Source organism: Arachis ipaensis, chromosome B10 (genome assembly GCF_059453495.1).
Source record: "Arachis ipaensis isolate K30076 ecotype BB chromosome B10, ASM5945349v1, whole genome shotgun sequence".
Classification (NCBI taxonomy): domain Eukaryota; kingdom Viridiplantae; phylum Streptophyta; class Magnoliopsida; order Fabales; family Fabaceae; genus Arachis; species Arachis ipaensis.
The window spans coordinates 143608903-143626419 of NC_142435.1; the positions used below are offsets into that span (position 1 = coordinate 143608903).

The following is a 17517-nucleotide window of genomic DNA, read 5'->3' on the forward strand; positions in this document are numbered from 1 at the left end:
ATGAGATGAAAGCTCTCATAAACTATCTTCACTTTCTACTCTCTCTAGCCTCTAGAAGCCTATTATTATTATTATTATTATTATTATTATTATTATTATTATTATTATTATTATTATTATTATTATTATTTACTCTCTATCTCTATCTCTATCTCTACTATGATTCCCTGCTTATTATTGCTTTGTTTTCACTCAAACTTATTTATTAGGTTGGTGTGTGGTGGTGTTGATATAAAAAGAGAAGGGGAAGAAAAGAAGGAATAAAAAGTGAGTGATGGGAAGAGGGAAGGTGGAGTTGAAGCAGATCGAGAACAAGATCAGCCGTCAAGTAACGTTCTCAAAACGGAGAACGGGGCTCAAGAAGAAAGCCCATGAAATCTCCCTTCTCTGTGATGCTCAACTTGCATTCATTATCTTCAACACCAGAGGCAAACTCTCTCACTTTTCATCTCATTCCAGGTTTTCTAAATCTTTTCCCCTTTTTTCTCTAATTTTTGTATTCTTCACGCTGAAAACTCAAGTGAAGTCAATTTCATGTGAAGTTGATATTTAGAACAGTTAGATAATTTGACTGATTTGACTGAATTTTCATCTAACGGCTCTCAGATATCAACTTCACGTGAAGTCGACTGCACTGAGTTTCCACTTTCCACTATTCTTCACTTCATATTCGTCGTAAAATCAATTCTCCTAAAAATTAATAAGAGCAGACAATATGAATAGTTATATCTTTAATATATCTTTTTAATAAATTTTTTTTTAAAATTTATTTAAAGTATTTTTTTATTAAATATCAAATTCTAATATGTTAGATTCAGATTTTTTCCTCTTTTTGTTTTTTTTTTAATTTACTCTATGCAAAGCAATTATTATTATTGTTATTGTTGTACGGACGTTGTTGCAAGTCTTTTTCTTCTCTATGTATTATGAAGGGTGTGATTTTAATGACTATAATCTCATGAAAACACACAAGTATATTGTTTCATGAAGCAACTATATGTTAATTCCTTTCTCAATATATATATTATTCTGCACGTAATTTTGTTTCCAGTCAATTTCGCTATAAATTTAATTTTTTATTTAGCATATAAACTAGTTCATAAATAACTTTTATTTCAGATATTCTAATTGACATATAATTTACCAACAAATTTTGCTACACTTGAAAATGAGTAGATCTAGATTAATTTTTTTTTTTTGGAATGCATTCTTAGCACAAATAACACAAAAAAAAATAGTGCAAAAGAATACAAAAAATAATAGCAAAACTAACATAGAAATATTAATAAACAGAAAGAACCAATAGACTGTTTACAAATTAAATATAAAAAATTTATATGTATAAAAAAATTAATTATTAAATCAGTTATTATATATTTGTGTATAAAAATATATGATATTTAATTTATTTTAATATATATGCTATATAATTAACTGATTTTATAGTTGATTTTTTTATACACATGATATAATTAAATGTTGAAGCATTTTGAAAATTTTTTTAGGAACCAACTTGATTTATGGATATTGCTCCAATAACATTATTTTAAACATTAACCTCATTATACTATATGTTTCTATTTGTAAGGCTTTTAAGGTAATAAACAATTAATCAAGTTAAACAAAATTTGTTTGATATATAAGTATTATTCAATATATGAATCTTATTCTTTTGATGATCTTATCCATATGATTATTCTATGTTCTATTTCTTACTCTCTTTTTGTATATCTTCCCCTCCCAGTGGGGTTTTGGTACACTTAAATTTTGAGTGACCCGGATTAACTTAAAAGCTAATGGCACCATGCCTAATTTTTTTTATTTGATTTATAATTCATATTTAATTTTCATTTGTGAAACAGCGTGGAAAACATCCTTGAACGATATGAGAGACATGTTAATGCATTGAAAATCAATGGAGGTGAAAGTGGATCACAGGTACTAATACTTTTATTCAATAAACATACTTTTCTAATTGGTATATTATTAATTTTCCAACACAACTCTCTTTCTCAATAGCTTGCTATCTCTTCAAGTTGTGTTTGTCATATCTTTTAAATCAAACATTCTTCCAAACTTTCTTTTATCTTATTTTCTATTTTTTTTAATTTGAATTTTCAATTTCCATAAAGTTTTGTAATAATCTCTTATTTTCAATCTTCATGAGAGATAACTCATCCACCTGAAATCATGCAAAATAAATGAGAATAGATATTAATTTAAAATTTAAAATTTAACTTTAAATCATGTATGTTCACATTATTTTTCTATGAATTGCCTATACTTTAGAATATTTTGTTATATTATTGGAAAAATATTATTCATTAATTAGAATATATTTTTATGATAAATGATATAATTCTCAGGTAAAATGAAAAAATAAATATTTTTTAAGGATTATATTTAATCCTTATATATATATATATATAGTAGAGTCTAAGATGACTATTATTCTATGATTGTTATACAATGATAATATTTAAAAAATATTACTAAAATTAATATTTTTTTTTTATGTTTTCGACACTTTTACCTTTTATTTTTTAATTAAAAAATAGTTTTAAATATTAAAATATTATTTTATTTTTAACAATACAGCTGCCATAATTATAACCAGTATATATATATTAGTCCTTGCGATTATTTAAGTCTCAACCAGTAATAATCTAGGATGATTTTAATTTATTGTAGGAAAACTATGCATTGGAATGTTTGAAGCTCAGGAGCAAAGTTGAAGTCTTAGAGAGAAATATAAGGTATGGGTGTGATACCTGGTAATAATAAGCGCCATTATTACACTTTGGTTGTTATGTGATGAATGTTGTTTTACCGATAATGTTAGAAAAAAAAAGTTAAAATCTATTTTATTTAATTAGTATTTATATTAATTGACACGATAATTAATAAATATGAAATAAAATAAATTTAGATTATTTTGATATTTGTTCACAAATACGTGCTATGCCAATTGCCAAGCAATTAAGAATAGGGTTTTGCTATTTAAAGCATGAAGAATGCTAAATGAAGATTTCGAAATGATTTTAAACTCTTTAAAATTGATTATGCTCGAAAATTTTGCAATTCATTTTTTTCTTTAATGGATTTTTTCTTTTTGTATTTTTAACAAATATTTTTAAAGCAAATGTTAGCAAAACCCTTAAATGTAAGAGAATGTCATGTAGTTAATTATAAAAATAAAGATTTGACTAAGGATACGTGTAAATAGATCGATTACTTATCGTCAAAAAGAGTTACTCTTTTTGTTTTCATAAAAGTATTCACTCTTAAAATTTTACTTTTTCATAAATAAGTGTTCACTTAATTAAGATATTAAAGGTAATAAGTATTATTTTATCAATAAAGTTCAACATCCAAATTATTTAACCTACCAAATTTAATTATGTTGTTATAACATAATTCACTTCCACATATTACTACTTTCAACAAATTTTTGACTCAACGTGCGAATATATATAACTGCATTTTTTTTTCTTTGTGCTCTTTTCGTTCTCTGCATTCTCTTCATCGTTATCTTCTTCATCTTCTCCTTTTTTCTCATCTTTCTTTTTCATTATTGTCATGGTCACTACCACCACCTCCATCTCCTTATCCTCTTTCTTTTCTCATTTAAATTTTTTTGAACTTCTCCTTTCTTTTCCTCCTCCTCTATCACTATTATCATCATCGTCGTCTTCTTCTTATATGTATAACAAAAAAAAAAAGAAGAAAAAAATGCAGCAATATATATATATATATATATATATATATATATATATATATTTGTGTTTTTGTAGCAAAATTTTGGTGTAAAAATTAAGAAATTTATATGTTATTGTTAAAAAATTTTGGTGTATTTATATTCTGATAAGTTCTGGATAATTCAAAACTCTTTCTCTTTCTCCTCCTCATCTTCTGTTGTTTTTTCTTCTTCTTTTACATCATCATCATCATCTTCTTTTTTTCTTATTCATCTTTTTCTTCTTATTTTACCTTCTCAAATTTCTTCTTGTTTTACTCTCTTAACAAGAATAAAAACAAAAAAATCAAACAAAGAAAAAGAAAAAATACATAATGCTGCAAAATTATTAAGAAGAGGATAAACCTACGTTCATTCAACTAAAAGAAAAAAAGAAAAAATATAGCATTAAAAAAAATAATTTTGTGCATTTGTGGCATAATTTAGGTGTAAAAACTAAAAGCTAAGAAATTTATGTATTATTGTTAGAAATTTTGGCGTATTTTTATTTTGATAAGTTCTGCATAATTCAAAACTTTTCCTTCTCCTCATCTTCTGCTACTTTTTCTTCTTTTTTTGCATTAACATCATCTTCGTCTTTTTCTTATTCATCTTTTTCTTATTATTTTATTTTCTTAAGTTTCTTCTTATTTTACTGTCTTAACAAGAATAAAAAAAATCAAAGATAGAAGAAGAAGAAATGCATAATGTAAAATTATTAGGAAGATGATGAACCTACATTTATTCAACTAAAAGAAAGAAAGAAATAAAGAAAAGAAGAAGAAGAAAATAATGTAGCATTAAAGAAGATATTTTTATGCTTTTGTAGAAAAATTTAGGTTAAAAACTAAGAAATTTATGTGTTATTGTTAAGAAATTTTGGTGTATTTTTATTTTGATAAGTTTTGCATAATTCAAAACTCTTTCTCTTCCTCCTCCTCATCTTCTGCTGCTGCTTCTTCTTCTTCATCTTCTTCTTCTTATTTCATTTTCTCATAATTTTTCTTGTTTCATTCTCTTAAGAAGAATAAAATAGAAAAAAAAAAGAAAAATTATGCTACAAAATTACTAGAAAGAAAACGCGAAAAATAAAAAACGTAGTAACAACATAAGCAATAAAAGAACGACGATAGAGAAAAAATACACGAAAAAGAAAAAGAAACGCGTAAAAGAAGTATATGTTTGTATTAGTGAAGCACGTGTGTGTACATGTTACGTATAATGAAAGTTTGGATGTGTAACAGAACTGTTATTTTATTTACTACTCTAATCAATCTTAAAATTAAATAAGTGACAAGATATAATATATAAATGGATAAAGTAATTAAGGAGAGATTTATTACTATATTAATCTAAAGGATAATTTTTTAATTTTAACTTTTATAACTCTAACACAATTTAATTATTTTCTTAATTTAAGTAAACATTTAAAAATAGACACTATTTATTATTTGAGAATGGAGAGAATATGTATAATGTTCTTTATTTGTTAACGATAAATTCATTGAGGACGTAAACCATTTTAATTATTTTTCAATAAAAAAAATAAATTACATAATTTAGTAAATGTTCAAAAAATAAGTATTAATTAAATTTAAAGATAAAACTAAAATGTTTAGATTTTAGTTCATGACTGTACTAGAGGACTTGAGAAAGCAAAGTTGAATCAAGACCTACCTTAGACGTTTTAGTTCCTTCTTTTTTTTTTTTTTTTTTTTTTTTTTTTTTTAGAGGAAATTAAACATTATACTTTTTTCACTTAGAAAGAATTTTTAATTTGACTTTTATAGTTTGAAACTTTTTAGTTAGGCCTCCTACATTGAAAGAAAATTATAATCAAGTCTATAAAAAAATTTATACGACAAAAGTTTGTGATGAGTTGGATAGATTATTATTTTTACCATATAAAATCAAATAGAAATCAAATCAGTTGATTTATATGAAAGTTAATATTTTTTTTTTCAAATATTAGGTTGTTTCAAGGATCAATATTATCAGTAAAAGAGAGTGTAGAATTTAATATCTCAACTACGAAATCATTATTTTTAGCTAATATCAGCCAATTTTTTTTAAAATATCATGTTATCCTAAATTTTAAATCATAATTATTAAAATCAAAATTTTAAATGTTAAATTCTAAATTATAAATTCTAGATTTTAAACCATAAATTCTAATAGTAAAATTTAAAATATTCAAAAAATAAGAATTAAAAGAATAATTTTATTAAAAAACAAGAATTAATTAATGTTGATAAACTAAAAGTTTATTCTATATATTTATTTATTTATTTCTCCCAATAAAAAACACAAAAGCCTAATTGTTTTCTTAATTATAAAAAATTCATTAAACATGACGGTGCAATACATTAAATCAAGGACGTTGCTAGGTAGATAAAAGGGTTTGTTTGGGTGAGTTTCTAAAAAAAATCTTTTTTCGAGTTATCTCTTTTTAAAAGATCTTATAAAAAAAGTAAAAGTAATTTTATGTTTAGATATTTTATGCAAAGAGATCTTTTTATTTATCAATTATGTTTGGGTATAACAATATAAAAATACTTTTTTATTTATTTATTACATAAAAAAAATTTTAAGGAAAAAAGATCTTTTAAAAAATAATGTAAATGACAGCTTTTCAAAAAAGATATTTTTTATTTTTCTAGTACTTTTACTTTTACTACTAGAAATTTGCCAAACACACTAAAAAATAAAAAAAATATATTTTGTCATTAAAAAAAAGATCTTTTTTTCTCAAAATAATAACGTCCAAACAAACACAATGACTTTTGTGAATAATGTGCTCTAAAATTGGCCCAATAAAGTAAAAATACACTATAACTCCAAATTACCCACCTAAATCTTAATATTAGGATCACCATCCGCACATCTTGTAAATTGAACATCCGATGTATCCATTGTTCACATTATTTAGTATTTTTATTGTCTACTTATACTTTTCTTTAAATCAATTCTAGAGAAGTTTTTTTATATGAATCAGGCTAGGAAGTTAATGGAGGATTTGTACAATGTGTACAATAGGCTATTTATTTGGCCCAATATGAGTTAAAAAATGAACATTTAGAGTAAAATACTACTAATTTCTCAAACACAATACATCCATACTATCCAGAATAATCATCCAGATACCAGGGATAATAAACATCTAATATCCTACTGAATTGAACATCCCTAAACCCCATTGTACACATTATACAGATACTTCATTGACTCTCCATACTTCCTCTTTTGATATTCTTTATAAAAATTTAAGCATTATTCGTAATTCATGGGTTAACTTTGAAGATGAAGTTATATACATCCACCCAATTATAATAGCTAGGGTTAATATAATGTGGACATTGTCAAACCACAATTTGAAAAGGTTGATTATTGTACATGAAAAGTTAGATGTTTCAAAACAAAAACAGCTCTATAAAAATTGAATGAATATGATAAATGGCTTGTTAGATATATAATCTTGAATGCATGCAGGAACTTGGCGGGAAATGATCTTGATTCATTGAGCCTGAGAGAGCTTCAGAATTTAGAGCATCAGCTTGAAGCATCTTTAAAGCGTATCAGAGTAAAAAAGGTGAACATTAAAAAGAATGATTGATTTAACATTTTTAATAATGTCCATTGTCCAATTATTGACCTATGTGATTTATATATTATTTTTATGCAGAACAATACTATGAAAGAATCCATCTCGTTGCTGCATAAAAAGGTAATAATGTACAATTGGGTGGCCTATATGCCTAAAATAAATATATTCCTAACAAAAATTTATATTATATATATAAATTTTTGTGCTATATAATAAGTTTTTGTGTAATGTGAAAAAATTTTATATGCGTCAATAAAAAAAAAAACACAAAAAATAAAAGAGCGTGTACGTGTGTATATTGTGTGAATGATTTTTGTTGGGTTAAGTCAATTTAATGAAATTTAGTTACAAAAATATTTGTATGTGTAATATCATCAATATCTTAAGAACATTAATAAAAATATTACAAATAAAAGGTTTAAGTAAAAAAATTAATTTTTTAAACTTTCTATACATTGAAAAATAACAAAAAATATTTTACTTTGAGTCTTTTAACCAGTATTTTTAAAACATTTATTTATCTAAATCCTTAATATATGGTGAATTCTACTTTTTTCTTTCTAAAATAAAGGATAAATTACCCCTTGTGACATATACAGTGATTATTCATAAATTATTCTTCTATCAGAGTTCCAAGATTTAAGTTATCTTCTCTTTTCTTTTCAATTGACGCGATGTTTCTCTTAAAACTTGATAGTATTTTCATAATCCGCACCAAATACACCTCTTCTTTTCTAATTTTAAAACCATAATTCCTCTCAAATCCAATCACCATTTCCAATCAATTAGGTTAAAATTTTGAACTTGTTCATATGCTTTCAATCTCCTATTTCAACGAGCACATCTATTAATTTTTTAGCTCTCTCGTTCCTAAGATTTTCTTCCTAGTATTTTTCTTAAAATTCAGTCGGATCAACAATGATACTTCTCTTCAGATAACCAATCCTCATAGCCTTGTATAACTATATAACAAAAAAACAAACTAAAATATTAGTTAGTCATAAAAACAATGAGTCAATAATGACCATCTTAGGATTTTTATTATTTAAATAATGATTGAAAAATAATTTAAGAGTAATTAAAGATAAAAATAAAATAAAATAAAATATCTTGGTGTCTCTTTTCACACACTAATTACCATCATTTTTAACTAATATATGACAAATTTTTATCAGTTTTTTAGCTCTTTCGTTTTTAGAATTTTCTAGCGATAGTATTAGAGATAGTAATTAGATTTGACGATCTCATTCGAACTTTGGAACTCTGGTTGAAAGATAATCATTGTATATGTCACAATAGGTAATTTATTCTTTATTTTAGAGAGAACATAGTAAAGTTCACCTTAATATATATATATAGTGTCCCCCCTTCTCAAGATTGCATATATATCATGTGGCAGGCAAAGGCATTGCAGGAACGCAACAGCACGTTAACAAAAGAGGTACATAATATAAAAGTTAGAACTCAATCTTTAATTTCTATAGACAATGCAAGAAAGAAATGTAAAATTTGTGTTTTCTTATTATATTTATGGATAGATTAAAGATAAGAAGACAGTGGTGGTTGAAGATCCAGACTGCTGGGTAGAACAAACCCTAATGCAATCTCCCCAAATATCACTTCCTGCTTTAACACTCGGGTATTTATTCTCTTCTAACATGCTTTATGTATTTAGGGGGAAAAAAAAAAGACAAAACTTGTTTTGTTTAGTTTTTATTAATTATTATAATAATTAATAAAAATTAAATAAAGTAAATTTTGGTTATTTTTTATTAATTTTTTTGTTTATCAAACATTTCTATTTTTAGTCATTGTCCTTATTTTTTTTGGAATGAGTTTGAAACAATAAAAGAGACTACCATGACATGGTGGCGCAATTTGGATATAGATGCTTATATAATTAGATTTCGTTTGATAAAACTTTTTGAAAAGTTATTTATGTTTTTCAAGAGAACAGACTCTTTATTTTATATTTGATAAAAAAATTATGTGTTGCTTTTAGCTTATAAAAGATGGTGTTTTTAAAAGTATCTAAGATAGAATTTTAGAAAGATAGTTTGTACTTATCAAAATAAAAAAAATTAATATAATCTCATACATTAATTAATATCTAAATTTAATTCTTACATTAATATCTGTTTTAGTATTTTTAAATTTTAAAAATTATTTTATTAAAAATATTTATTGTTATATGTACTCATTAAAAATTATTTTTAATTTAATTTATCAAATATAAACACTATCACTTTTAAAAAATTATTTTTTAAAAGTTAGTTTTTATAAATTATTTTTAAAAGATAAAAACGTTAGCAACTGAGCCTTAATACTTGATAAAAATTAAAGTTTGCAAAAATAGCTCTCTAGTTTGGTATATATGCACATTATTAGGGAGTATATACTCTTTTTCTACCCGAAATCTTTGCTGCTAGATTCTGTTGCTTGATATCTAGATTGAAAACTCTTATCTCTTACAAATATAATATATATGTCCAGCAAAGAAAGTTATATCTTCTTTTGGCCATATAGTTAATAATTAGCAAATGGTGAAGAGAAGTAGTTAAAGAGTTCAACCCTACTTTTTTTTTACATTAAGATGTCATAACAAAATTTGGCTTGATTGGATAATTTTTTTTTAAAGAAATGCTTGTATTAACATCTTATTTTGTGTCTAGTAAAATTTTTTTTTATATATTTATATTCATAATTTTTTAAAATTTATTAGTGTTTTTGAAAATATCTAAGAATAAGTTTTTTAAAATTGACTTTTATTTATTAAAATTAAAAGTTTAATTAATATAATCTCATATATTAAAAATATTATATACACACACTAATAACTAGTTACTAAATGTATTTATATATAAATATATCACTACAACAAAAATTACTTTCAGTTGTAGAATTTTAATAGCAATAACATGATGACCACTATATATATACATTGTTACTATATGTTATAATGATAATTATATAATTTTTTGTGGTCATTAAAAAAAATTATCGATAATTATATAATTGTCGCTAAAATCTTTTAGCGATAAAGTATAAGATAATTAATATTTAATTGATGATAAATATATTAGGAATTATTTTTATTTATACTAAAAATAAAATAAATAGTTGCTAAATATAATTTTTGTAGTAATACATATTCTATAATACTAATAATTAATTTTAATGACTAATTTTAGTGTAACATCAAATATGATTGAAATATTATAGCGGACAAAAGTCCAATTATGATTATATCTTATATATGATTCATTCATTGTTATATATATGTCAGATTATAGATAAGATGCATGAAAATGGTATAAAGAAAGAAAATCAATGGAGGAGGAAGCGGCTGCAGCTCAAACGACTCAAACTATCTACTCTTCTACTACCATCATCATTTTGCCTCATAAATCAGTGGCATATATATATATATATATTTAAATGCAGTCAACTTTACATGAAGTTAATAGATGAAAATAAATTGTTAAATAATTTGATTAATTTGACTAAATTTTCATCTAACAACTCTCAGTAATTAACTTCATTTAAAGTTGACTGTACCTGAATTTTTACCTTATTTGTTCTATGTGCTGAACACATCAACTACGTAAAAAACAAAAGATGAAATAAAAGTATTAATTGCTAGTACCTTTAAGTTTAATTTCACATTACTTGCTAAATCTTTTGTAAGGAACTGTCCTAGTAAAAGTACTAGAGTGAACACTTAGTTTGGTTTCCGTTCACTCACACGAAGAATAAGATGATTTAAACAAAAAAAAAAGATAACATGACTACTTCTGACTTTACTACTTTAAACTATTATGATTTTTTTTATTAAAAATACTACGATAAATTTGGGCTGAGGCAACTCTTTAAAAACGTTGTCTATAATAAGGAAAAGTGTTGCCTTTGATAAAAGGCAACACTTTCCAACAAAAAGCAACGCTTTTTGGGGTTGGCTATACGGCCGTTACCTTTGGTCTAAGGCAACGCTTTTCTGTATTAAAGGGAACCCTTTTTATGGCAACTTTCAAAAAACGTTGCCTTTTCTGCAAATAAAGCAACTCCGCGAAAAGGTTGCCTTAGAGCACCCAAACACAACTCTTTATATTTGACGTTATGGCAACACTTTTTACGAGTTGTATTTTCTAATACATAAAGCAACACACCAGAGTTTTTTAAGTTGCCTTTTCATATACTTAAAGCAACACTTGGGCAAGTTTTTTCTAGTTGCTTTTTCACATACCTAAAGCAACACTTGTCCAGGTTTTTTTAAGTTTCATATACCTAAAGCAACACTTGTCCACATTTTTTTAAGTTACTTTTTTTATAGACCTAATGCAACACTTATTTATGTTTATTTGCAGTTGTCTTTTTTTAATACCTAAAGCAACACCTTGTTGAGTTTTTCTTAGGTTCTCTTTTTTAATATCTAAAATAATATTTTTTTACCTTTATTATATTTATATGACATTTGAAGAATATATAACACCCACATTTGAATAAGCTAATATATATATTGCATATATATAGAAAGGTCTTCCAAGTGTCAATTAACATACTTGCTAAGTTACTAAGTCAAATAAATAATAAATATAAGTAAGCAAAATACATGTTTTTCTGATGATGAACTTTAACAAAAAAAAAATTAAGTTGTCCACTTGAAACCAAAAAGACTTTATGATTCACCATTGTGCCAAGAATTGCCTTTATGTCTTCAGAAAACTTCATCCAACAATAAGAAAGCTGCAGTCAAATTTAAATGAACAAAAAAGTTATAGTCAAAACATCAGCTATACAATAACATGTATACTCAAGTGTTACAACAATTTAGCACACATATACCTAATCATGATTCGGTATATGAGTCGATGGAGGAGAATGCCGAGGAACTAAATTTGGATCATGTGCACTATTTGCAGACGATTGCTTAGATCGCAAGAGAGAAAGCGCTTCATCAACATTCATACCAGGAGAAGTTTGTTGCAACATAAGTTTCACAATATCTTCCAATCCTTGCAGTCGTTGCTTATGGTCGTCTAATTCAATTTTTAAAGCTGTTACCTTCTCTTCATTTTGTTTTTTGATTTCATCTATTTCTTTATTTTTGTTAAGAGAAGTTTTTGTAACAGTTCTTCCATAACATCGAACTCTTCCTGGATTCTCTTTACCAAAAACTTTTTGAAATGCATTAGTAGGAGTTTCTCCAGCTTCTTGGAGATCATCAAGTTTATCCTATACACACAAATATATGATATGTCTAATTTTAGGGATAAAAATTTAATGAAAGAATCCAAGAACCTATTGATAACTAATAGGGGCAGCAATCCAAAATAGCCATAAAACAGCCATAAAATAGCAGTCCATGATAGCCATAAAACAGGCATAAAATAGCCATAGAACAACAATTAAATTAGCCATAAAACAGTCATGAAACAACCATAAAATAGCAGTCCATGATAGCCATAAAACAGGCATAAAATAGCCATAGAACAACAATTAAATTAGCCATAAAACAGTCATGAAACAACGATAAAATAGCAGTCTATGATAGCCATAAAACAGGCATAAAATAGCCATAGAACAAGGGTTAAATCAGCCATAAAACAGCAACCATGACAGCCATAAAATAGGCATAAAGTAGATACTAAAACAACAACCACGATAGCCATAAAACAGCCATAAAAAAGTAATTAAAATAACAATCTACGACAACCATATATAAAAAGTAGCCATAAAATAGCTTTCATGACAGCCATAAAATAAGCATAAAATAGCCATAAAACATCAACTAAATCAGCCATAAAAGAGCCATGAAACAACCATAAAATAGCCACAAAGTAAATACTATAACAACAATCACGATAGCCATAAAATAGCTATATCGAGCATTTGTGTGATCTTTTGTCTTGCCAGAAATATCCAAGAGAGTTCCAAGAATACTATCAACTATGTTCTTTTCTATGTGCATCACATCTAAATTGTGTCGTGATGTGTTATACTGCCAATAAGGTAAATCAAAGAATATTGACCTCTTCTTCCATGGACCATCTTTCTTTGGTTTTAGTTTCCAAACGAATTATCCACATACTCCAACTGACTTAAAGCTTCAGTACCCGACAATAATGGTGGAGCTTGCCTATGTTCTACTTTTCCATTGAAAGATCTCTTGTTAGCTCTCCATGGATGATCCTCAGGCAAAAAGGCACGATGACCCATGTAGCATGTCTTGCGACTATATTTAAGATAATTAGAACAAGTCCCATGGTTACAACAAGGGCAAGCTAGCTTCCCTTTTGTACTCCAACTAGATAGCATTGTGTAAGCCGAAAAATCACTTATTGTCCACATGAGAGCTGCATACATTTGGAAGGTTTCATTTTTTGATGCATCATATGTTTCCACCCCGACCTCCCACAACTCCTTCAACTCCTCGATCAAAGATTGCAAGTAAATGTCTATATCATTTCCTGGTGACTTTGGTCCAGGGATTAACAACGATAACATAAAGTATTCCTGTTTCATAGACATCCATGGCGGCAAATTATAAGCCATTAAAACAACAGGCCATGTGCTATGAGATATGCTCATGGTTCGATATGGATTGAATCTGTCACTTGACAAGCCAAGTCTCACATTACGAGTATCGAGAGCAAAATTTTTATGACGATTGTCAAAGTCCTTCCATGACTGGCCGTCAGCGGGATGCCTTAACTTGTCATCTTTTCTGCATTTTTTGTCATGCCACCTCATGCTTTTAGCTATTGCTGAGCACATGAATAGTCTTTGAAGCCTAGGAATTAGTGGAAAGTATCGCAATGTCTTCACAGGAATATTGTGAGATTTTTTTGAAGGCAAAACATCAGCTTCAACTACAGGATGTACAATCCAACGAGAAGCGCCACATTCATGACAAGATGTGTCATTCTCATACTCTTTCCAATATAGCATGCAATCGTTCGGGCATGCGTCAATCTTATTATAGTCAATACCTAAGTCTCTCACCATAGTCTTGGTTTTATTAAAAGAAGTAGGAATATTTAAGTTAGGAACAACCTCTTTTAGCAACTCCAAGAGAGAAGTAAAAGAGGTATTACTCCACCCATGTTGACACTTTAACAAGTATAGTCGGATGGTGAAAGACAACATAGAAAATCCCTTGCAACCGGGATACAGTTTTTTGCTAGCCTCTTCAATCAAGTCATAGAATTTCTTTGTATCTTCATTCATACCTTCTTTTATCCCTTCCGCTTGTACCACATCCCTAAATCTATCATTCAACAAGGCATCCATGTCGTCATACGAGTTAGTCTCACTCTCACTATCAATCTCACTATCGCTATCGTTATCAACATCCATGCCGACTACGCTTTCCCCATGATGAATCCATCTCGTATAACCATTAACAAATCCAAAGGCAATCAAATGGATATAAATTGTTTGTCTTTTGTGCCACAAGAAATTACAACACTTTGCACAAGGGCATAAGATTTCCTCTCCTTGTGGGCTTCCGATAGAGTAAGCAAAGTCTAAGAAGTCATTGACACCGTTACTAAACTCAACTTTATCACTCGGTAAACTCATCCAATCTTTTTCTAAGTCTTGGAAAAACCTAATTATTAATATATTGTTATTACTATTTAACCAAGCATGCAAATAATAATGTTCATGCATATTAAGTACATAAATCCATCAAAAAGGCACACAACAATATTATTATTAAAATTAAGAAACAATTATATTGCTTATCTAAAAGTAGACTAAATATCAAAAGACATTTAACATGAAAAACAAAAAACTGCACAAAGGTCATAATATACATATGAAAACCTACAAGTATATGCAAGAGAAAAAAAACTTACAGAGTCATGGCTCAACAAATTGCAATCTTCAAGTTCTAGAATGTCCACCAATGTTCCTTAAATTCCTCTGAAGCAATCTTTCTTTATAACAGAGTAAAGTATCAAATTTACATTATTCTTTATAAACAATTTAACTCAATCAAAGTGGCAAACAGAACAATCAATTGAAAAATAATAATCGATTCTATATGAACTAGTTAACTCAACTAATTATGAAAATTAATCTTTTTTTTTTGTGAAGACATAAATTTCTAAGCAAAAGTAAGTATTTACAGGGCTTTGACCACTGAAAAAAAAAGTGACATAAGTCGTTCTATTGACTAATAAAAGTACCCATGTGTTTCAACAAAAAAAACTATGAGTATTTAATTTTGGTAAAAATTATGTGTCCATTCAATAAATGGTTAGACCTTTTTATCCCTTTTTATCCCTTTAATGGTTAGACCTTAAAGGCCTTCTTACTGTACAAGGACTGATTTCAATATTGATGATATATATAACAGCTAGATTTATATTTTAGCTATAAAAAAGTTTATTTCAAAAGGAACACCATGAATATAGATAGAAAAAAATTGCAGGCTCGCAGAAATATTATTTCGAAAAGGCAAGATGCAGGTTAAAAGGAACACCATGATAAATTGCAGGCTCGCAGAAAAATTGCAGGTTCACATAAATATTAGTTCGAAAAGGAACACCATGAATAGAAATGTTAAAAAGGCAATATGTTTTAACTTTCAGCATGATAAAAAAAATATTATTATTCAGCGTTTTCTCCTTTTTCAATTTAAGGTGGAGGAAAACAATCAAATTCATAGAGACTAAGAGCAACTTTGCTTAATAATGCATCACTAAATGCTACTATAAAGTATTGACAAGTTAAAGTGCATGAATTCAATTCTTACTAAAAACCCTAGCATGGATTAAGCAGATAACAACAACCAAAATATCATCAAATGGATTCAGTATAACTCAACTAAACAACTGTACCTGAAAGTGAGAACTGTTAATGCAGCATCCAAAGCGAAAATAAGAAGCACCTATCCAGTCTTTGCTTCCTGCTCTCTGATGAGCGGATAATTTATACGCTTTTTGGCATTATTTTTACATAGTTTTTAGTATGATTTGATTAGTTTTTAGTATATTTTTATTAGTTTTTAAATAAAAATCACATTTCTAGACTTTACTATGAGTTTGTGTATTTTTCTGTGATTTCAGGTATTTTCTGGCTGAAATTGAGGGACCTGAGCAAAAATCTGATTCAGAGGCTGAAAAAGGACTGCAGATGCTGTTGGATTCTGACCTCCCTGAACTCAAAGTGGATTTTCTGGAGCTACAGAAGTCCAAATGGCGCGCTCTCAATTGCGTTGGAAAGTGGACATTCTGGGCTTTCTAGCAATATATAATAGTCCATACTTTGCTCGAGGATAGACGATGTAAACTGGCGTTCAACGCCAGTTCCATGTTGCATTCTAGCGTTAAACGCCAGAAACAGGTTACAAGTTGGAGTTAAACGCCAGAAATAGGTTACAACCTGGCGTTTAACTCTAGAAACAGCCTAGGCACGTGTAAAGCTCAAGTCTCAGCCCCGGCACATATCAAGTGGGCCCCAGAAGTGGATTTCTGCACTATCTATCTCAGTTTACTCATTTTCTGTAAACCTAGGTTACTAGTTTAGTATTTAAACAACTTTTAGAGATTTATTTTGTACCTCATGACATTTTAGATCTGAAATTTGTACTCTTTGACGTCATGAGTCTCTAAACTCCATTGTTGGAGGTGAGGAGCTCTGTTGTGTCTCGATGAATTAATGCAATTATTTCTGTTTTCTATTCAAACACGCTTGTTTCTATCTAAGATGTTCATTCGCACTTTAATATGATGGATGTGATGATCCGTGACACTCATCACCATTCTCAACCTATGAACGCGTGCCTGACAACCACCTCCGTTCTACCTTCGATTGAATGAGTATCTCTTGGATTCCTTAATCAGAATCTTCGTGGTATAAGCTAGAATCCATTGGCAGCATTCTTGAGAATCCAGAAAGTCTAAACCTTGTCTGTGGTATTCCGAGTAGGATTCAGGGATTGAATAACTGTGACGAGCTTCAAACTCACAAGGTTTGGGCGTAGTGACAGACGCAAAAGGATCAATGGATCCTATTCCAGCATGAGTGAGAACCGACAGATGATTAGCCGTGCGGTGACAGTGCACTTGGACCATTTTCACTGAGAGGACGGATGGTAGCCATTGACAACGGTAATCCACCAACACACAGCTTGCCATAGGAAGAACCTTGCGTGCGTGAAGAAGAAGAC

General features: G+C 27.9%; 2 protein-coding genes across 2 annotated transcripts; one reads left to right on the forward strand and one right to left on the reverse strand.

The window, feature by feature from the left end:
• The first annotated feature begins 201 nt into the window (after positions 1-201).
• LOC107621794 (agamous-like MADS-box protein FUL-L) lies at positions 202-11558 on the forward strand. Its single transcript, XM_016323792.3, has 8 exons — positions 202-459; positions 1863-1938; positions 2692-2756; positions 7226-7325; positions 7419-7460; positions 8740-8781; positions 8879-8979; positions 10627-11558. Exons 1-8 carry the CDS (start codon positions 275-277, stop codon positions 10631-10633), a joined length of 618 nt encoding a protein of 205 aa, XP_016179278.1. The 5' UTR covers positions 202-274; the 3' UTR covers positions 10634-11558.
• Positions 11559-13400: 1842 nt separating this feature from the next.
• LOC107621357 (uncharacterized) lies at positions 13401-14696 on the reverse strand. The gene has a single exon (XM_016323385.1). It carries the CDS (start codon positions 14694-14696, stop codon positions 13401-13403), a length of 1296 nt encoding a protein of 431 aa, XP_016178871.1.
• Between the last annotated feature and the right edge of the window lie 2821 nt (positions 14697-17517).

Excerpts from the sequence above, each read along its gene's own strand:
- LOC107621357 (XM_016323385.1), bottom strand. The coding sequence starts at position 14,696 with ATGGATGTTGATAACGATAGCGATAGTGAGATTGATAGTGAGAGTGAG.
- LOC107621794 (XM_016323792.3), top strand. The coding sequence starts at position 275 with ATGGGAAGAGGGAAGGTGGAGTTGAAGCAGATCGAGAACAAGATCAGC. Across the intron at positions 1,939-2,691 it reads GAGGTGAAAGTGGATCACAG|GAAAACTATGCATTGGAATG; the intron begins GTACTAATACTT and ends AATTTATTGTAG. Across the intron at positions 8,782-8,878 it reads ACAGCACGTTAACAAAAGAG|ATTAAAGATAAGAAGACAGT; the intron begins GTACATAATATA and ends ATTTATGGATAG.